Source organism: Parastagonospora nodorum (assembly GCF_000146915.1).
Source record: "Parastagonospora nodorum SN15 chromosome Unknown scaffold_25, whole genome shotgun sequence".
Classification (NCBI taxonomy): domain Eukaryota; kingdom Fungi; phylum Ascomycota; class Dothideomycetes; order Pleosporales; family Phaeosphaeriaceae; genus Parastagonospora; species Parastagonospora nodorum.
Window position 1 is genome coordinate 472,444 of NW_001884573.1, and position 21,421 is coordinate 493,864.

General features: G+C 43.8%; 6 protein-coding genes across 6 annotated transcripts; 3 read left to right on the top strand and 3 right to left on the bottom strand.

Moving 5' to 3' along the window:
• Nucleotides 1-102: 102 nt before the first annotated feature.
• On the bottom strand, nt 103-1,514 carry SNOG_13254 (hypothetical protein). Its single transcript, XM_001803412.1, has 3 exons — nt 1,423-1,514; nt 927-1,262; nt 103-680 (listed from the first exon to the last, which is right to left on the bottom strand). Exons 1-3 carry the CDS (start codon nt 1,433-1,435, stop codon nt 352-354), a joined length of 678 nt encoding a protein of 225 aa, XP_001803464.1. The 5' UTR covers nt 1,436-1,514; the 3' UTR covers nt 103-351.
• An 895-nt stretch (nt 1,515-2,409) lies between these two features.
• Nucleotides 2,410-4,212, bottom strand: SNOG_13255 (hypothetical protein; the record flags this gene model as incomplete). Its single annotated transcript, XM_001803413.1, has 1 exon — nt 2,410-4,212. The coding sequence occupies one exon, from the start codon at nt 4,210-4,212 to the stop codon at nt 2,410-2,412; it is 1,803 nt and encodes a 600-aa protein (XP_001803465.1).
• A 445-nt stretch (nt 4,213-4,657) lies between these two features.
• Nucleotides 4,658-5,627, top strand: SNOG_13256 (hypothetical protein; the record flags this gene model as incomplete). Its single annotated transcript, XM_001803414.1, has 2 exons — nt 4,658-4,719; nt 4,898-5,627. 2 exons carry the CDS (start codon nt 4,658-4,660, stop codon nt 5,625-5,627), a joined length of 792 nt encoding a protein of 263 aa, XP_001803466.1.
• A 64-nt stretch (nt 5,628-5,691) lies between these two features.
• Nucleotides 5,692-6,761, bottom strand: SNOG_13257 (hypothetical protein; the record flags this gene model as incomplete). The annotated part of the gene is made up of 2 exons (XM_001803415.1): nt 5,692-6,325; nt 6,376-6,761. 2 exons carry the CDS (start codon nt 6,759-6,761, stop codon nt 5,692-5,694), a joined length of 1,020 nt encoding a protein of 339 aa, XP_001803467.1.
• A 336-nt stretch (nt 6,762-7,097) lies between these two features.
• On the top strand, nt 7,098-8,924 carry SNOG_13258 (hypothetical protein; the record flags this gene model as incomplete). Its single annotated transcript, XM_001803416.1, has 2 exons — nt 7,098-7,689; nt 7,876-8,924. The coding sequence occupies 2 exons, from the start codon at nt 7,098-7,100 to the stop codon at nt 8,922-8,924; spliced, it is 1,641 nt and encodes a 546-aa protein (XP_001803468.1).
• Nucleotides 8,925-9,384: 460 nt separating this feature from the next.
• SNOG_13259 (hypothetical protein) lies at nt 9,385-12,875 on the top strand (the record flags this gene model as incomplete). Its single annotated transcript, XM_001803417.1, has 3 exons — nt 9,385-10,644; nt 10,707-11,551; nt 11,603-12,875. 3 exons carry the CDS (start codon nt 9,385-9,387, stop codon nt 12,873-12,875), a joined length of 3,378 nt encoding a protein of 1,125 aa, XP_001803469.1.
• Between the last annotated feature and the right edge of the window lie 8,546 nt (nt 12,876-21,421).

Consider the following 21,421-nt stretch of genomic DNA (forward strand, 5'->3'; position numbering starts at 1 on the left):
AATCACTGATCACTGACGCATGCCCCGCGACTAGCCTGAGCTGTCATGTCGCGTCGCGCCTTCAGCATTAATCATCACCAACAAAGACTGGATCATGCCGTTAACGAACTTTATAGATTGCTAGAGACGCCGAGCCTGCACCACTTTCCACCATCTCACCATCTCACCATCTCATCATCCCACCGCTCCACACCTCGACGCTCGCCTTACTCAAACAGCAATGGGGTATATTATTAGTGCAATACAAGGCACGAATGCAGCAAAACAACGCAAAGCTGGCTTCCAACCGGAAATGACACAATCATGTGCAGCACATCATCGACTGTCCTGTTGTAGCTGAAGTCTACCGCATTACTTCTCCGCAGGGGTGGCCTCGGGGACTGCGGCGGGAGCAGCAGGGGTGGGCGCAGGAGCTACAGGCTTCTCCTCCTTGGCCTCGGGGCTGAAGGGGTCGTCATTCAACGGTCCGCTGGTCGCACTCATGCCAGCGGCTGGCTGAGACGCGGGAATCGCAGGCATGTCTAGCGCAGCGGGCTCGGAAGGCTCGGGGGCTTCTGCAGTCGTCGTCGTAGGGGCCTCAACGGGCTTTGTCGCGGCTTCGGCAGGTGCCTCGGTCGAAGTCGTGGGGGCTGAAGCAGCGGTCGGTGGAGCGGGCGCAACAGCACCTGCGGGTTCGGGAGCTGGAAGAAAGAATCGTTAGTCTATGGGTATAATCGTGGAACATGGGAAAGTCGTGGAACGTCGTGGAACATCGTAAGAAAGGAACAGAAGCGTGTCGGACGTCTTGCTCAGAGAATGAGCTCAGCGGCGTCAGATGGTGCCATTCCAGTCGCTGCTGGTTGCGGCCTTGTGTCTCCATCGCGATCCGCCCGAGTCATCGTTTCTGTGCAGTTGGGGGGCTGACGGGGAGTGGGAAGGCAACCTACTCTGCGTGGCTTTCTTGACCTCGGCAAGCGCAGCAACCTCGTCCTTGTTGGCCTCGCCCTGTGCAGGAGCTGGCGCTGGCGCTGGAACAGGCTCGGCAGGCGCGGGCGCAGGCGCACTGCTGCTCTCCGCTGGGGTGGCCTCAGTCTTCGCAGGAGCTGGCGCAGGCGCGGTAGCTGGGGCGGGCGCGGGGGCCGTCTCAGTCTTCGCGGGCTCTGCGGCGGGTGTTGCCTGCGATGGCGTCTCCGTGGTCGCAGTCGGCTTTGGCTCCTCCTTCTTGGACTTCTTCTTGAAGAGACCCTTGAAGGCCTTCTTCATCTGCTCCATCGCGTCCGGCGCTACAGACAACGCATTAGCGGGGTCGTGTCAAGATGGCTGCTGTGGGAGGCGAAGCAGCGCAACACAGATTGGTGCGACGTATACGCCCACGTGACTGCTAGCAAGCAGATGCGCTGCGTGCTTATCAAGCGTCGTAGGTGGAGGTGAAGGATGACTTACGAACTCCAGGCATGATGATCGGTCGAGTGTCGGGTAGAGATGCAAAGTAGAACTTGCTAAAGCTCGCAGGTACAGCGTCGTCAGAAGCGAAGCAATGATCAGCAAGGGAAGTGAAGCAACGTGGTGGTGAGGACGAGGTGCTTCGACGGCACGCACGCAGGGTCCGGTCTAGATTCTGTGGGGTTTAGTGGCGCGGCAATCAACGTGCAACTTGACCCAAGTGTTCGCTTGTGTGTGCTGACATGAACTGACACCAACACCATCACTTTAGTGTATCACATTTGCCCGCGCATTATCTAGCGATCTCCACGATCACTACTTATCACGTCGCACAGCAGACTAGATACTCCCCGTTGTTATTGTACTTATCGCAAAGCGATCAGGGCGCCTAGTGCGCGATTAATACAGGGCGTAACGTACGGGCGTTGTCATATCATCTGGACAGAGCTAGTCGGCGGCCTAATCTTCGTGGAAATGCTCAAGAACACGCGGCCCCTGAGATGGAGTGCTTCGTCCCTCAATCGGTCCTTTTCTCAAGCATGTCAATGGCAACGGCACAATTCGGAGTGACGATGAGCAGATGAGCAGATGAGCAGATGCACATACTGACTGCATGAATTGAAGAGCAATGTGTACATACGATGCGGCATTACTATACTGTGTTTGCTGTGCTGTTTCGCATCGCGCATATGTTAGTCGCATTAGTACAAGCAGGTGAAGCACTCTAAAATAGGCAATCAAACAAACGTACGAGTTCATCCTGGATCCCGTTCATACGCCATGCATTCCCCGTTGCATCGGATTCCAAGACATTCGTGACTACTATAAGAACGATGATGGACCCTGTTGGGAAGACCAGAGCGAGGATACAGAGAAGAATGCTGGCGTGAGGAAATGGGAATGACAAATGCACTGGAATGCACGCATAGATATATGAAATAGTGTCTCTCAGGGACTCAATATTGAAATCTACTTTCCAAGAATCCATTAATAATCGAACCCCTCGAAAACGACTTTCTTTCCCTCTAACCAGCCAAGCACATCTCCTCTCAGACCTGGCCCAGCACACAAATACCACGTCTCCGCATCGACGCCAGCCAGATCCTCCTTCCTCAGACGTCTCATGTAAACATGCGCGCCCTGCTGGATCATCAGCTCCTCATAGTTCCTCTCAATGATCTCATTACCCGCGCCAGTGAAGAATAACTTCGTCGCCCTTCCCAGCTGCGGAAACTGCATGAGTATATCCATAGCAAGTTGTATATCATGATAACTCAGCGTCCAGAAGAGTGTGAACCTCTCTGGCGAAACATCGAGACTGTGCAAATGTCCCAAAAGTGGTGTTATACCAACACCACCAGCCACGAACGGTGTAACTCCATCTCCGTTCGCGATGGTGAAATCGCCACCAACACCTAGAACAGGAACTTCAAACCCCGCACGGTCATTCTGCTGGAACAGAAATTCGGTCACGGGTCCGACTTTCCTGATCGTAATTTCGAACTCTGTTTGTTTCTCCCTAGTATTTGGTGCTGAAGATATGGTGAACGTGCGCACAAAATCGTCGTTGAGACTCGTCGGATCGTCGTCGCGCATGTGTTCGTATCCGATACCCAATTCTTCTTTGAAGTCAAGCGCAATCCATTGCCCAGACGTGTAAGTGATGGCGGGCGAGACGGAGAAAGCGAAGCGGCCTGTTGAAGGCGTTATTAGGGTTTTTTTGGTGAGTGTGGCGATGCTGAGAGTACTGAGGTTAGACCTGATGTTTCCTTCGCTGGCGAGAGGACGGACGCGCGGGTTGTATGGACTTGGGTCATGCGGTGTACCGCGGAATGGTATCCCGTTTTGGACATGGCGTGTTGATATCAGGTCGATTTTAACAGCGAGATTGCTTCCTGGTAAGAGTTTTGCTGCTTCGGTGCCGACAAGAATCGAGGCCGTGCCTGTTGTGTAGAGCACGTCACCAGTCTGGTAGTTTGGGAAGGATATGCCAATTTTGGGATTTAGTTGGAGGTTGCCGAGAGACTGGTACAGGCGGTTGCCAGAGTACTCGGGATAGACTATCTCTGTGGGAGATAGGATGCGTACGAAGCCTGGAGAGCCTCCGCGATGATTGACATCCATGTCTTGCTCGGTACTCGTCGTCAGGAAGAACATGTCCGCCTGAGATATCAGTGCTTTTGCCTCAGCGGTTAAGGAAGGGCCCTCTGAGAGCTTCTTCGCCTCCACTATGGTGGGCTGGAGTTGGTACTGGTTGAGATGTTTGGGACAGTTGCCCAGACTCTGCTCAATCCTTGTGACGAGCTGGATCTGCTTCTGTTTCGCTGGTGCTCGGGAATCATTTCTACCATTGTCTGGTTCAACATCGACCTCTTGAACAGTCCCGGCAACCATCTTCCCAGCAAGCTTCACTCTCTTCCTAGTCATCAGATCGATCGCTAGTGCCGCGAGCATCTTGCCGCCGTCTTTCGGCTGCAGCATTTCTCCATCAACAGCATCTCCAACCAGTGCCTGCACCACTGGATCCCATTCCCCATCAACAAGCGTGCGTGTGCCAACGAGGCCACCACCAAGCGGTTCAGAAAATCCAGGAGAGCCGCCCCAAAGCGTGGTCCAAGGACGAAATTCTGCATCCAGGGTGCCGAGAGCAAGCATCGATCCTTTCTGCAGCATGAATGACGCTTGGGGCGACAGCATGGACACAGTAGGATTGTCGAGATGAGGAATGCGGAGTAATTTGTGCATCTTTTCTTCACCCTCGTTCCAAGGCACTGCCATTGCGAAAGCCATCTTTATTCTGTGTCGTTGTCCTTGTTCTTCTCATGTGGATAGATGTATATGTAGATTTAGCACTTGGCGATACCCACCACCAGATGTATTCTTTGGCAATCCTAGATATTGATGACTTTACACATCATACCTAAGGTAGGTCGGCACCAAGTCGGTGAGGCATTTCGCTATGCCGTCGGCATCTCTTGTAGCTTCAGCATCGCTCACGGCCGCGCAGCAACGGACATCAGGCCGGCCTAGAGGACAACCTTATTGGTAGTTCCAGTTGTTCCCTTTGCGCTATAGTTAGATCGAAGGGAGTGGTCAGAAATGCTTAATAATCCGGATGTCGTGATAAGCTGACGAATCGGCGGCCGCCCGAGATGCGGAGGTGCCGGGCAAGGTCATGGCCTGGAGAAAATGTGCATGCAGTGGAGATGGGGAGTTTTGACATTAGCAATTCGACATGTCGACCTTTGACCTGTTGCTTGAACTGATGTTGCGCATTGTCGAGTTGCTGCTCATGTTGTGAAACAGCGATGCCTAGCCGAGGGCTGAGGCTCGGCCGGGGCGAACCATGTCCGATGTTTTCGAATGCGACCACCAACATGCTTCACGACGTCAACTGTCCTAGCCCAACGTTGAAGATAATATCTTTCCCTTTCATTCTGACTTCATTCTGGACTGCGCACATGAACTTTTCCAGAATGTTTACCCACCACACCCGCCAGAAGCCCAGCGCCTACCCTCGCCTTCCCTTCCACGCCATCCGGGCCTTCCAACTTATTTCCTCCGTCATAGTGTCTAGCATACTATTCTACTTCACATCATCGCTGTCCACCTCACACCACAGTCTACCGTGGACATTTATCCTCGTACCTTCCCCACCGCACCCTTTCCCTCGGTGTACTAATACACGCCAGCTTCTCTCGACCGCCCTCCTCACCATCCTCACCCTCGCCTGTACATTCGCCCTGCACCAATTTCACGGCCTTAATCCTATCCTCGCGTTGTCTATCAACGCTGTCCTCGGGATACTATGGGCTGTGTCGTTTGCGCTGCTGAGCTGGTGGTCTTCGGGCACGCTCGCACATGTGTGCACAGAGGACAATTGGGAGAACGAGACGGGCATCGCCGTGTGTAGAATGTACAAGGTGCTGTTTAGTTTCAGCCTGCTCGGGCTGGTCGCCGCGCTTGTGGCGCTGGGTTTAGATGTGCATGTTAAGAAGCAAGCGGGAGCGAGGGGGCAGTTTCAAACTATCGGAATGGGTGCGGGAAGTGATGGGAAGGGGCGCGCGGAAGATAGGGCAGGTGGAGCTGGAGCTGGAAGAGAGGGTTATGCACTGCCTGAAGAGCAGTTTGCGTACGCTGATGATACGGGATATCATGGTGCTGCGGGTCAGGTTGGGCGAAGAAGTGCTGAACAACGATTATAATTTCAATGACTCCCTCGAACGCCGTCTAATGGCTAATGGCCTTGAAGTGCCGGGTATCATATGACTAAAACACGTCGTCCATATTTACATCCTTCGCTGCTGCTACCGCGCGCTCGGTCGCAATATTAGCATTGCCTGAAGGAACTCCTCGCACGTTCATTTCCTCCTCGATGAAGACGCCGAATCCACCAAACGCATCTCGCAATGATCGATTGAAAAAGTCTTGCATGTCGTATCCTCCCACCGTATGAGCCATGTCGTTCTTTTGCTTAGTAAGCCAGTCGACATCGTAGTTGTCTTGCAGACTGTAGTATTGCGGCACTATGCTCCAGCCGCCGAAAGGATCGAAAGGCGCCTCGGGTGGCGGCGCAACGCGCTTCTTGAGGCCATGGAAGTGAAATCCCGTGTCTTCCGAAAGGTCTTCTCCAACCGTTCGTAATGTGTTCGTCGACGAGGCCGTCTTGCGCTGCGTCCCACCCTTCTTCAGCACGACGTGGTCGGTCGGGACCGTGTCGTAGTCGCGCCGTATGGCATTCGGGTTGAGCTCGGCCTTCTGGTGTTCTTCCCATCGTCGCAAGCGGCTCTCGGTGGCATCAACGTCGACTTTCAGGATCAAGTTCCACGTGATGGTCTCAACTTCTTCGAGGTAGTCGTTGTAGTCTTTGAGCGTCTCAAAGTCGTCCTCTTTTTTGTTCATGCTATAGTCAGGTCAAAACATGCGCCACGAAGGAATGGGAATCTTGCTCACGCGCTCGCGACTCTTCTCCGTATGTCGACTTCACGCTCCACCTTCAAGTCCTCAAAGGTCTGCGTCCGAAACTTGGCCTTCCTCAGCGTCCTGGCGCATCCAGCAATTGGGCATGGCGCGGGTCCGTGGCTGAATATACGATCTACACACGACTCGCACATCTTGTGGTAACACTCGGGATTGACCTTGAACTTCATGTTAGGGTTGAGGTAGCGTGACGATTTGCAGACGGGGCAAATGTCTGAGGAAGAGTCAGTGACGCCATTGGAACCAGACGAGTGCTGCAGTGACAAGCCATAGAGAGACTTGGAGAGAGGAGACGCACCGCCATCTTCGGCGAGACGCTTCGTGGAAGCGCCGTTCGCGCGGCCGGCTTGCTTCGACATGGCGGCGGTGATGCGGAGTGAGTGGCAGGCACGACACGTAAAGTACGTCGGAGAGTCGCGATTGTTGATGACTACACCCTGGGAATCGAAAGCCACGACGATTCAACCGTTGACTGTCAACCTGACTATGGTGACTGGTGAGTGAATGGACGCAGAGACATGTCGAAGGAAGCGAGTGCCTCTCTCAAGTGTCCTCGGTGAGCTCATGCTTTGGAACATTCCGCGGCCTGGCATGGGTCCCTTGTCTCACTAGCGCGCCAAGTTTTCGCGTTTCTCGCAAATCCATCGCCCGCTTCTCCCCTCTGTCTCTCTTTCACTCCACTTGTCGTCCACATCATGGCTGTCTCAACGCAAAGCACACTGGAGAATATCGAGCGCCGCCGTGCGCAGCTCCAAGAGAGCGTCGAGAAGCTCCAGAAAGCCCTCGCGCACTGGACCACGTGGGAGGCCGAGTATCAGATGCTCTCCGAAGAGATTGAGCGTGTCGACGATGCTTCCCCTGATCAGATCCGCGAGATTGCAAAGGATCTAGCCAGCACGCTACTGGATGCAAAGGAAGTGGAGGAGCTGCTCGGCAAAGACGCAAACAAGAAACGCACTGCTAACCAGGTCGTTGACATGATCTCCAGACGCATTGACTATGTCCAGCAGAACAGTGCCACGATCGAGAAGCAGCTCGATGCTGCCGAGAAGCGACTTGCCGGCGTCGATGTCCTATTGGATCCTGGTGTGGAGAACGAAGAGGGACTGCCGATGATGGACATTGAGGAAGAGCTGGACGAGGAGGGAAACGAAGTCGGCAGCTCAGTCAATCAGACCGGCAAGGGTGCAGCCAAGATCGTCGAGGCACTCCGGAACGCCAGCCTCCAAAAGGCCGAAATGGACAAGCAAAGGGCTGCAGGTCCAGCGCAAGAGAAGACAGAGGCTGGTGCCAGTTCCTCAAAACCCCCGTCCACTGTTACTTCAAAAGTTACGGAACCCACCTCCAAACCACAGCCCGAACTGCAGACACCTTCAGTCGTACCCAATAATAGCAAACCTCTAAGAAAGTCTGTCTCCTTTGCCGACGACACAAAGCCTGAAATAGGCCCAAGTCGGGCGACTCTGGCAACAGATGGCTACAATGATGCACTTGCAGACATGAACTTTACACACGGCACCAAGGTCATCGAGCTTGACGAAGACGACAACGAACTCGCTTCTTACCCCGTTATACCTCAGGGCGAGTCGCCGGAAGACGCAGAACTCCGGCGGCAAATGCTACAGTACGGTCTTTCCGAGGTCGGGCAGATTGTAGCGGAACTCAACCTCGATACTCCCAGAGTCGAATATGCAGACAACGATGATGACGAGGACTGGGGCGAGGAAACAGAGGATGAAGAAGATGAAGACGAATGGGGCCGTACTACCAGACCTGTAGTCAATGACGTTTACCGGAAACAAATGCTCGAGCTAGAGAAAAAACTTAACGCTCGCATGATGGAGAATGTCGGCCCGGACGGCAGCAATGACTCGTTGGAGGAGCACGTCAACGATGTTCGGACGTTGAAGATCCGACCAGATGAGCAATTTGACGAGTCTCTGGGAGCAGCGGGGGTTGAGTCCATCGAGTCAGGGACGAAGAAGAAGGGGGTTCGCTTTGCTAATACTCTTGACGTCTCCGAGGCTCCGCAACCTGTGCGCAACCCCGCAGCTCATACCCCATCCGCAACCAAGTCTGCATCTACAATGTCCGACACCATCATCGAGCGCCCTGCGGTCATACCTGATGTCATTCAGCCACCTACACAGCCTGCAAAGGTGTCAAGATTCAAAAGCGCCAGGGCGGAAGCCAGTCAACCTCGACAAATGCCGCCTACGCCATCTGTACCCGAACCACCCGCTGTGCCTACGGGTCCGGCCGGACGCACCCTGGCCAACAAGATTCTCGAGCACGACGCGTCGACTACTAAGCCAAATGCACCAGATGAATTTGACCCTGCCATGATCAATCGCGAGATTCAAGCCGAATACAACAAGGCGCGGAACCGGTTCATCCAACAACAAGGTGGGTTTACGCCTACTGAGGAGGACAAAGAGAACCCGATGGTGGAAGAAAAGGATGGGAAAGCGAAGAAAGTAAGTCGATTCATGGCCGCTCGGCTAAAGGGCAACGGTATGTAAACGGTGCTATGGCACACATTGGTCGTTGTTTTCTCTTCTTGTTTGGTGCTTGAGCGTGATGTCACAGTGTGTGGAACAATGCCCGCGAACGATTCATCATCATGTGTCGATTTGCATTATATTGGTTCCCAAAGCAAATTCTAGTAGAGCTACTCTGACGGGGATGGCCTTGCTCTATGCCTACCTCGATTGTAAACGCTCCGCACATACATGGTCAGTGAAGCATGGAGTTGTGGAAAGCGGCGCGATTGCCACATGGCCACATGTCAAGACTAGAATAGAATAGAATACAATGCGACATGCTTAGTTTGAGTTGATGGGCCAAGTTCCAATTCATCGATATGTGAAGGCGGCAGGGGTGCGGGGGAGAGAAAGGTGTGATTGGGTGGGGGCCATGGGTAGCGGTGGTGGCGGGGTTGCTAAGTGATGTCAAAGTCCAAAAAAGTGAACTTGGGCAGCCATGTCCACGATATCTGAGTCGACGCGCCCAGGTACGGACACGACGTTGGCGAAGCACGACCTGCCGTTCGCAAGCGTCGCCATCGCGCAGTACCACAAGATCCAGGAGAAGCTGGCCTCGAACAACATCTTCTGCATCCTGCGCTCGCCCGCCCCGATCCGCGTGTGGGTGTACCGCTCGCTGCTGGCGGAGAATCGGCTGTGGAATGAATGCGACCGCCCCGCCGTGAGCGCAACCATGGACAAGGACAAGGACAAGGAGTCACGGGACGACGGCAGCATCGACGACACGGAGAGTCTGCGAGACTCGGAGGCGGACAGCGTGAATGGCGCACGCGCGAGACCCCATCTCACGCGCCTGAGACTTGCGCTGGCGCCGTACTGCGTGCACTTCAACAACCCGGGGTACATCCGCGATGATACGCTGCGCATGCTGGAGCGGGACGTGGTCAAGAAGACGCTGGAGGAGACGAGGAAGAGCCTCGAGATGCGCGAGGAGCTGGGCCTGTCCTGGGAATTCTGGGACTCGCTGGCCGAGGTGCTCAAGGTCGCCATCCCCTCGCTGGAGCGCCGCTGTTTTGCTGCCCCGGACCCCGCCGCGCCTGAGTACGAGGGCTTGTCGGGGCCGCTGATTGCCAGCTATTCGCCGAGTTTGCTGCGAGATCTCGAGCGGCTGAACCAGCTCGTGTGCATTGCGCGCAACGTACAGGTCCATGGCGAAAAGGTGCAGAATCTCAGCGCCGAGAGGCTGTTCGACAAGGACATCTTCGCCCTCATCAATGTCTGCGTCAGAGTCACAGCAAGGGGCTACGACGGCGAAGCCGGCACCCAGGACGAAGACAAGTGGCAGGGCGTCATCAACGCGTACAAGAAGCTGCTCATCACCTGTCTGCAGTTCCTCAACAACCTCATCGCCCGCAACGAGCAACGGAAGCTGATGTTGTGGATCGAGCTCTTCGACAGCCATCTCGACAACGAGCTGCCCAACTTTGCCGACATGAAGTACAAGCTGGACGAGTTCAATCAGCAGGAACCAACCTGGCAGCCAGACACTCCAGATCCCATGGCCCGGCCGTCGCGAAGTCTGGAAACGTTCAAGATCCCCCAGCAGCCTGCGTCGTCGCCGTTTCTGCTCTACATTGGTGAGACTGGCAACGATGTCAAGAAGGCGCTGCAACAGCACGGCGTCAAGGCTGGGGCCAACGAGATTGCTGCCGAGTGTAGGCGGCGGTGGCAGACGATGAGCGAGGAAGAGAAGAACGTACGTGTCAAAGCCCCAAGCCCCAAGCCCCAAGCCCATGTCAACATCACTGACTTGCGCAGAAATGGAACATGCTCTATGCCGACGTCGTGGCCAGATATCGCGATCAAATTACACAGTCGAGCACATACAAGAAGGTGGTCGACCAGCACGCCAAGAACGAAGAGAGCGTGCAGGCGCTTGCAAAGAGCATCAACCAGTTGCAGGTCGAGGTCGATCGGATGCGCTCATCCATCAGCACTTCTCCCGAAAGCACATCGCACGAACAGGCTTCACCCGCCGCAGAAGCCAAACAGCCCGCAAGACCAGCGCCAGATGACTCGTTGCTCGACCCCAGCATCAAGCCGTCTTCCCCGGCAGGTGAGATCGATTTCCGTGTCACCTACCCGCCATCCTTTGGAGCAGAAATCCTGCAGAATGGCAAGGAAGATCTCTTGAAGCGTCTGGAGCCAGACCCAGACCGTCCATCAGGGCTAATCAGTCATGTAGCCTCTCCAACCTCTCCTCTGCCAGAGGATGACGACGACAATGATGACGACTATGACGACATCCCTGGCGATGAGGGACGGGGCTTGCTCACTGATGTGCCGCTGATTCTTGGACCGACAGAGATTGAGGTCTTGCCTATGATCATCATGGCAGGTATCGTGGAGCCGCAGGAAGGCCAGCCAGGCTATCACTCCGACCCAACCGTGTTTAGCAGTGTGCGAAGCATGCATGGCGTTCGATGTCATTTGTTGCTTGCACAGGACAATGGACGGAATCTGTTGCGTGAGCTGTTGATCTTTGTTGCCGCATGGGACTTGAGGGAAGAAGAACTCTACTTCAAGTTCATGGTCAAGATCATGGAAGCCATACTGGCGAATCAGCTGCTGCCCTTCGCCTACCATGCTTTCCGCGAGTCCGAGTAGGTATCCTTTGTCTCTCTCGTTACTACAGCTAATGACATTCATTTCAGGTCGAAAGATATCATCTCGCCGGCCCAAGCGGTTATCATGAAGCTACTCACAAACATCTTCCGCGCGAGGCAGGCACGCGCACAACCTACGAAAGGCCTAATCAGACCCAACCCCCCACAAGTCGACCAAGGCGACGTTCACATGGTTAATTTCCTACTCACCGAATTCAGGAGACATATTATACCACAAACTTGCGCACTAATATTCCTGCAAGGTCAGATCCGCGCTGGTCATGCGCACGCCGAGGACTTCCCCCTGAACCTCTGGGATATGGAACGGATGTACGAGGGTGTCTATCAATACCTTGAGTTCTTCGCCATTCTTACAGAGCATGAAACATGGAAGAGGATGTTGAGCAACTGGGAGATTGCCAACGAGCTGGTAACACTATTGAAGGAGCTAGATGCAGCGATACCGAAAGGCAATTTGTCCGTGCCGCCACTCAAGAACACTAACCAACCTGCTCCGCCACCACCGCAGCAACAACAAGAAGAAGAACCTCAATTCGAACAAGGCAACGCTTCTGTACAGCACCCGCAGCCCCAAACACCACAGCCCGTCGCAGTCGAGCGTCCTTACGATACGACAGCCGCAGCCGCCGAGCCCTACATCCCTCCTCCCACCTCACCATCACCGCGCCCATACATGGACGAAGCTGCTGACGAGCCCTCGGACTTTGAATGGCGAAATTTGAAGAAGCTCGCTGTGCTTGTTCTCAGCTCTCTAGTTTGGAAAAATAAGCACGTACAAGACCAAATCCGGCCCCTCGGTGGCATCGAAGCTGTTCTGAATTGTTGTTCCTATGATGAGCACAATCCGTACATTCGGGAACACGCCATCATGTGTCTGCGCTTCCTCATGGAAGGAAACAAAGAGAACCAAGACCGCATACGCGCGCTCGAAAAACACACACAGGAGAAGTCGTCCCAGTCTCAATCCAAAGCCTCGTCGTCGGAATCCGTGCGACCCGTCAACGTCCGCGTCCCCGACGAAGTCCTCGACCAACAAGGGTACGAAACATACATGGACAACAAGGGTCAGGTCATGCTGAGAAAAAGGCAACCACCACAGACCCAAACGCCAGTACAAAAAGGGAAAGCAAAGGCTAATTTTGACCCAGCGATGAGGGATCCGAAGGCGTTGGAAGACCTGGTTCAGCAAGTTATGCGAGATTTACCCAGGGTGCAAGGGCTAGGTGGTGAGAGGGCGAGTGAGGCAGAGGAGGCGTTGAAGAAGCTTGATAGGGGATTTGATGGGGGTGGGAAAGGGTGATGACAGGTATGGGAGGGGCATCCTGGCAGCGCTACTGTAGTGTTGATTTTCGGCGTGTCGTTCGGGACGACTAATGCCCGTGAGAATGCAGACGAACCCAGTGATACGGGCAACGGGCTTTAAAGCGATCACTTGTGGCCACTATCATCAAAAAGGTCTGGCTGGGCTACTGGAATGCGCGCAGTTCAGAATCGAGGACCGAAAGGGTACTGCATTAATACGCAGGTTGGCGAGGTACATTCGATAACAGAAGGCTATCAATTAGTACGCCGGCTTCCAAAGCTCAGATCACTACACATTGTCCAACCAAACATTCGCATCCTCTCTTGCACCGGACAGGTTGAAGGATGTTCAGCAACAAGAATGCGTGTTGATTCAAGATTTCTTACTCCATTAAGCCTACCAACGAATAGCTCTAACGCATGGTTCTCCGCCTTCCATATTGACCAGGCTGGCAAATAGGTAACGTACCTCACGGGTTAGCCGAACACTTTTGCTAAGCCCCTACTAAAACTACCCTATTCTAGCACAAAATAACTTACTTTAGCTCTAACGTGGTTCACAAGCGAGCGGCGCACCTAACTAAGTAGCGTAGTCTCTCTACTAAAATCACTGCGCAGCAACGTAGCATAATACTATATCGTGTTTCACAACTAAGCCAACTACCTAACTAAGCAGACTAAAAAACCTTACTAAAACGCCTGCGCAGCAATAACGCATAATATCTTAATAACGTAATATATAAAAATCTTATACTAAAGAAGATTTATTTCTTACTATATCTAATCTTAATTCTAATTAATTATAAACTAAAAGATACGCTATAGCAGTATATAATATACTAAAATTAATAATATATTACTAATATATTAGCTAATACTCTTAATATAACTATAACGTAGTTTATAAGTAAGCGAGTACTCTAAGTAAGCGAGTACCTTCTTACTAGCGCGTTAACGTTAACACGTTATTATAGTCTTTTATTATAACGTATTTAATTACTAAGACAGCTATGTTACTAAAGCAGCTACTTTTTCTTAGTATCGCGAATACTACGTACGAAATATAAAATTACTCTATACTCTCTATAGATTCTTTATATAACGTAGCTATATTAGCTTTAGAATCTTCTTCTATATCTTTCTAATATATATAAGTATTATATTTAGTCTCTCTATAGTTACTATAGCATTATTAAGCTAGCTAGAGCTTTTCTTAACTACCTCTACTACTACTCTTCTTAGATATTATATAAGTAGTAGAAGCACTTTTAGCTATCTATAATATACTTATACTAAACTCTATTATACTACTTATCTAAATTTACTTTCCTTTTATATCTTTTATACTTTATTAACTTTACTACTTACTCTTTAAGCTCTTATATATAAGCTTTAATTAAGATATTTTTATATAGTATCTTCTTAGCTTCTTTAATAAGCTTTAAAAAGCTTTCTTAAGCGCTTATTAGTAATTATATAAGAGATTCTCTTATAAGCTTTAATTATAATCTAAATTTATATAGATTACTTAGTATTTTAGACTACTAGAGCATTTCTAGTAGAGCTACTAGTAGTAGCGTATAAAGATAGATCTTAAGATAATTAAGAACTCTCTACGCATTAATAAGAACTAGTTCTGCTGCTTTAAAGGCCTTTTTATAGTTCTTATATATAAATATATTAAAAAATATGTTCTTAAAGATAGAGAAGAAGCTTTCTTTATTAATATAGTAGATATATTAGCATACTAAGTTTTATATATATTAGAAGTACTTCTATTTTAATAGCAAAAAGCATATTATATTAAGTAGCTAAAGTATATATAATAAATAAGCAGGTATATAGAGAGTTAGAATCTTTTATATAAGATAGTAGTTCTTAAAATCTTAGTTAAGATAGCTCTTATAGCTATCTAAGATAAGTAGTCTATATAACTCTATCTAATATATCTTTATATACTTATTAAAGTACTTTAACTACTCTAGACCTAGTATATTATTTATCTAGCTATTCTTAGATACTAAGAGCTTCTAGTTATATAGTATTAAAGCCTTCTTATACTATACTAAGATATAGATGCGTCTCTTATAAATAATAAAGAGTAGAGTTATATATCTAGCAGCATAGATACTCTAGATAACTATAACTTACTTATAATTACTTAGCTAGATTATATTTAGTCTTATATAATGCTCTAAGCTAGTAACTACTTTTATTAAGCTAATAATATTTATTTAGAAGCTTATTTTATTAAAGTTATAGATATTATTATCTAGAATCTTATACTTAGCTTTTATCTCTTATATAAGCTTAAACTAGGCGCTAATAATCTCTAAGTTTTTCTAGAGTATTCTCTAGCAATTCTTTGCTTAGTTAAAGGCTATCTTAAGCTTCTCTATATAAGAAATAAAGCGTAAAGGCTATTGCTAGCCTACTAATATTCTACTATATATAGCTAATAGCTTATTAGCTATAGTTACTACCTTATAAAGCTAAGAAGTAAATTCTTATATATCTAAGTTAAGAATATATTATATAATAGTTTGCTCTTCTGCAGAAGAGAGTTTTTAATAGTTTAGTAGTACTTAAGCTTAAAGTTTAATTTTATAAAGCTAAGTAAAAAGCTGCTAATATTATACGCTAAAGGTCAGTAGTAGCGCATTATAGGCTCTTAAATTAGCCTAAGTTATATATCTAAAGAGTAAGATTAATTCTGCCTTCTTTATATAATAAGTTAGAGTTATTTTAAGATAGCATTATAGTTTATATATAGTATTTGCAATGCTAAGAAAAAGTAGCTACTTTAGTAATATAGCTGTCTTAGTAATTAAATATATTACTCTAGACTAAGCATATTATTTATTTAGCTATTCTTAGATACTAAGAGCTTCTAGTTATATAGTATTAAAGCCTCTTAATACTATACTAAGATATAAATATATTCTTTATAGATAATATAGAGTAAAGTTATATACTTAGCAGCGCAGATACTTTAAATAACTATAATCTACTTATAATTATCTAGCTAGATTATATTTAGCTTTATATAATGCTCTAAGCTAGTAACTACTTTTATTAAGCTAATAATACTTATTTAGAAGCTTATCTTATTAAAGTTATAGATATTATTATCTAGAATACTATACTTAGCTTTTATCTCTTATATAAGCTTAAACTAAGCGCTAATAATCTTAGAATCTTCTTAGAGTATTCTCTAATAATACTTTGCTTAGTTAAATACTATCTTAAGCTTCTCTATATAAGAAATAAAGCATCTAGCCTATATCTTACTAATAGGTATTCTACTATATATAGCTAATAGCTTATTAGCTATATCTACTATCTTATAAAGCTATAGAGTAAATTCTTATATATCTAGATAAAGAATATATTATATAATAGTTTGCTCTTCTATAGAAGAGAGTTTCTAATAGTTTAGTAGTGCTTAAGCTTAAGGCTTAATTTTATTAAGCTAATTAGAGAGCTACTAATATTATATGCTAAAAGCTATAGCAGCGCGTTATAGGCTCTTAAATTAGCCTAAGTTATAAGCTTAAAGAATAAGATTAATTCTGCTTTCTTTATATAATAAGCTAGAGTTATTTTAAGATAGCATTATAGTTTATACGTAGTATTTGCAGTGCTAAGAAAAAGTAGCTAACTTAATAATATAGCTAGCTTAATAATATAGCTAGCTTAATAACAGAATACGTTATTATCTATATTAATAAGAAAGTATTTCTAGATATCTTTAATTAGATATTTAATAAAGCATTTTTAAAGAATAATATTCTATTAAGCTTCTAGGTAATAGGCCTACTTTAAGATAATCTAGAGATAGTACTATTAAAGCTTAAAGTAAAGCCTTATATACTATTACTATCTCTACTAAAGCTTACCTTCTAGTAGCTTAAAATACTAAGTAATACTACTAAAATTTAAGCTTAATTAATAATAATCTTAAAGAGAATAAGAGACTATAGGAGTTTATTAGCTAAATCTATTTTTAGAATAGTATAGTAGTTCTAAAAAAGAGCTAAGATAATAGTTTATTTCTAAGTACTTATAGCAGCTTAGATAGCTAAGCTTTAGATAGTAAATAAAGCTACTTTTAAGTATAAGGCATATAAAAGAAAGCAGACTTAGTATAAAAAGACTCTTTTATAGTAAGAAGTAGAGAAAATAATTAAGCATAGAGATGCTAAGGCGCTAGTTAAGGCAGAGAGATATAAGAAAAGAGTATAAGTAAGTAGTAGTAGTAAGAGTATTTATTATAATAGGCTGCGCTCTATTTAGAACCTTAGGCTTAGAAGCTTAGGCCTTTAGAACTTTACTTATTCTATAAGCGCTAGAATATTATATCTTTTAAAGTAAAGTATAAAAGATAGCTAGCAGAACTTCTAGAGTTCTATATCTAATTTATAACTTTATTTCTTAGCTACTACTCTTAGAGTCTTACTTCTTATATTTAAATTAGATCTCTTTAGCTACTAAGTTATAGAACTTATATAGCTACTTATATAGTAGAAGATAATAGACTTAAGAAGTATTACTATTAAGCTATTAAAGAAGATAGCTATTAGTCTAGCTTAAGCTAGAAGCTTATAGTAGAAAATATATAAGTACTTAATATAGTTTATAAGTAAGTAGCGTACCTAACTAAGCAGCGTAGTCTCTCTACTAAAATAACTATATAGTAATATAGCATAATACTATTATAGTAGAGTATGCTTAATGCTAAAAAGTAGTTAATTTCCTAAACTGCCTTCTTCTACCTTTATACTTTGCTTAATATTCTATTAAGCTTAGGCTCTGCGCTAACGCACATTACTCTACTATATATCTCTTCTATCTAGAAGAGCTTAGCTTTATTAAGCTTACTTCTATAGTCTCTTCTTTATCTCTGCATTCTTATAAGCTTAATGCTAGTATAGAACTAGACCTAATAAACTCTAATCTATTAAACCTAATATAATAGATTACTATCTCTAAGTTTAATTACTCTATAGCTAAGAATAGAGTTACTTTAATAGCAGGCTTTCTTCTTTCTAATAGTAAGATTCTATTATAGATAATAGCATATACGACTGCTAAGGCAGCGTAGACTATATAATACCTAAATATAGAGGTAACGCAGACTATATTCTATTAGGTGCTCTTACTTTTAGCTTTCTATTAGAGATAACTATAGTTATAATTACTAAGCTAATTACTAAAGTAATATAGACTATGCTTTACCTAACGCCTCTTCCTTTATAATAATAGTAAACTCTTTATAAGCCTCTTTAATAGTTAATAGAGCTAATAGAGTAGGCCTAAGAATAAGAAACTCTAAATAACCTTCTTAAGTAAAATAAAAGAATTCTCTTAGCTTCTACTAGGTGCATCTAAGTAGAAATTAGATTAATTTATATGCAGAACCTATATATATAATAAGTATTAGCCTTTCTAGTTATCTTATAAGTTCTTACTAATATCTTTATTCTTCTTGCATACTATAGTAGAAGCTTGCTCTAGAAAAATATCTATTATGCCTTAATATCTGCCTTAAGTTTATAGCTCTAAGAGCTAAGATACTCTATTTACTTTATAACTTTGCATTAGTAAGCCTAGTTTTAGAAAAGAATATATTAAATACGTTTTATTCTATTTGCCTTAATAAGTCTTATAGTAATTCTAATACTAAACTAAGCTTAATAGGCGTTTAATAAGCTTAGTATTAAGGTTTTCTCTTACTTATAACGTAGATAGCAACGCAGCTATAAAGTAAAGTTAGTTAATAAGTAGTATGCTAGGCTATAGTAAACGCTTCTTAGAACTATAAATACTAAGCTGCTGCTATATTCTCTATTCTTTATTCTTCTTACTTTACTATCTTCTTCTCTAGTCTTTCTCTTTCGGTGGCTTCTTCGTCTGTTCTATTAAGATTATAGCTTATATTGATTACTTCTATAAGTCTATCTCTGCTTATTCTAGCTATAGCAGTTATAGATTTAGTAGTAGTAGTAGAGGTAAAAGGCTTTCTTCTAGTAGCTAAGATTTCTAGCTTCTAGTATTACTAACTTAAGAAGCGCGCTCTGCTTATAGTTTATATTATACTTAAAGCTCATAAGTTCTTTTGTTTACTTGTATTAGAGTTAACTTTACTAATATTTCTATAGTTTACTTATCTTCTTAATTAGCTTCTTAGTGCTAATCTTACTAATAATATTACTACTATTCTAGCTAATTTGCTTAAGTAAGGCTAGATTCTTTCTTAGTTTCTTAATAATATTAAGTGCGTCTTCTTATACTAGCATAATAATAATCTTATAAATGCTAATTACTCTTACTTAATTATCTATAGAGGTTCTAATAATAATATGCTAACTCTCTTTTATTATCTTTACTAATATAAGCAGTAAGTAAAATGCGTAGATAAGCAAAATGCGTACTTCTGCTAAGACTATATCTCTTTCTATTACCTCTTATAATATTATAATAATCTAATCTTAAATTACTTTCTTATAAAGAAAGAAATAATCTTAGCTATTAAAGTAATAAAATCTAATATATTCTTAAGCTAGCAATGCGCTGCTGCTATCTATAATATTTAAGAAAGCACTCTTTATATATAATGCGCTAGAAAGCCTTTATAACGCAATATCTTAGCTAACTTATTAAAGCTCTTAAGGAATAAAGAGAACATAATTATATAGTATATAAGGAAGCTTAATACGTAAAGCTTTGCCTCTATGCTTAGCTATATATAAGAGATAGCTAACTAACTACTAGCTGCTTATAGTAGTAACTAGGTTAGAGAAAAATAGGCTAAGAACCTTATACGCTAGAAGCCTAAGATTAAGTCTTAGGTAACTAGATAGGAATTACTAGATGAGTTCTATATAGTAATCTAGCTGTTATTAGCTTCTAGTTTAACCTTATACGCAATATTAAAGCTAAATATAGGATTCTAGATAAAGATACCTATAACTTTAACAAGACTAGCTTTTAGATAGGTATTAGAGAGTTAGTTAAGGTAGTTACTGCCTTAGAGAGACGTTTAAAGCTAATTAGTATCTAGCCTAGTAACTATAAGTAGATAACTCTAATTGCCTGTATTAACGCTATAGAGTAGTCTATTCTACTCTTCTTTATTCTTAAAGCAAAGCACTATAATAAGGCCTAGTATTATAATAACTTACTAGATTAGAGAATTAGCGTTAGTAAGAATAGCTAGACTACTAATAAGCTTAGTCTTATCTAGCTAAAGCACTTTATCTAGTATATAGAGGCTTAAATAGTAAGCAGTTATTAGCTGCTTATTATTAATAGTTATAAGAGCTATAAGTTACTTAAGTTCTAAAACCTTTATAAGAAGAGTAAGATTATTATTCTCTATATGCCTCTATACGCCTTCTATATCCTGCAGCTACTTAATATAGATTATTTTACTTCTCTAAAGCAGGTATATAAGAAGAAACTTAGAGGCTTAGCAGATAACTATATTAACTATATTAATAAAAAAGCCTTCTTAGTAATATTCCTAGCTATATATAATAAGGCAATCTTAAAGAGTAATATCTTATTAACTCTTATAAAGCTAAGAGATAAATTCTTGCGTATCTAAGTTAAGAATATATTATATAATAGTTTGCTCTTCTATAGAAGAGAGTTTCTAATAGTTTAGTAGTACTTAAGCTTAAGATTTAATTTTATAAAGCTAAGCAGAGAGCTGCTAATATTATATACTAAAGGCAGTAGCAGCGCGTTAGAGGCTCTTAAATTAGCTTAAGTTATATATCTAAAGAGTAAGATTAATTCTGCCTTCCTTTATAATAATAAGTTAGAAGTTATTTTAAGATAGTATTATAATTTATATATAATATTTATAATACTTAGAAAAAAATAGCTACTTTAGTAATATAGCTATCTTAGTAATTAAATACGTTAAGTAAGTATATAGAAGAATAATATTCTTCTTCTTATAAAGATCTTAAAAATTAATAGAGTAGTAGCTCTTATAGCTATTAATAATAAGCAGTTAATACTTACTTATAGTATACTTCTTTATATAGCTATTAAAATGCTCTAACTAAGTAAGAGTAAGCTAATTTATTTAATCTAGCTATTAGAAACTAACTTTAAGAAACTTAGTTAGTAGGTAAATCTTTAAACTAGATATTAATAAGCATCTTACTTATAAAGATAATAAAAGGTAATATATAGTAACTTAACGCGCCTATACCTTAGATTATAGTAACTTACTTATAGTTATCTAGCTATACCTGCTTCTTTTTACTATATCTTTCTAAGCTTATAATAACTATCTATAATAAAATCTTGCTTATTATAAAGCTAGTTTTATTAAAGTTATAGATATTATTATCTATAATTCTCTACTTCTTCTTTATTAACTTAACTAAGTTAAACTAGCAGTAGATAGCTGCTAGGTTCTTATAGGTAGCTTACTAGTAATTATAGAGATAGCTCTAGCACGTATAGAGCTTAGAAGTTTACTTAATAAAGTTATTAACTTAGTTCTTACTAATAGAGTTACTCTTC

Bases quoted from the DNA above. Each gene is read 5' to 3' on its own strand.
- SNOG_13254 (XM_001803412.1), bottom strand. The intron at 681-926 runs GTAGGTTGCCTT...TCTTTCTTCCAG, and splicing joins GGTCAAGAAAGCCACGCAGA to CTCCCGAACCCGCAGGTGCT.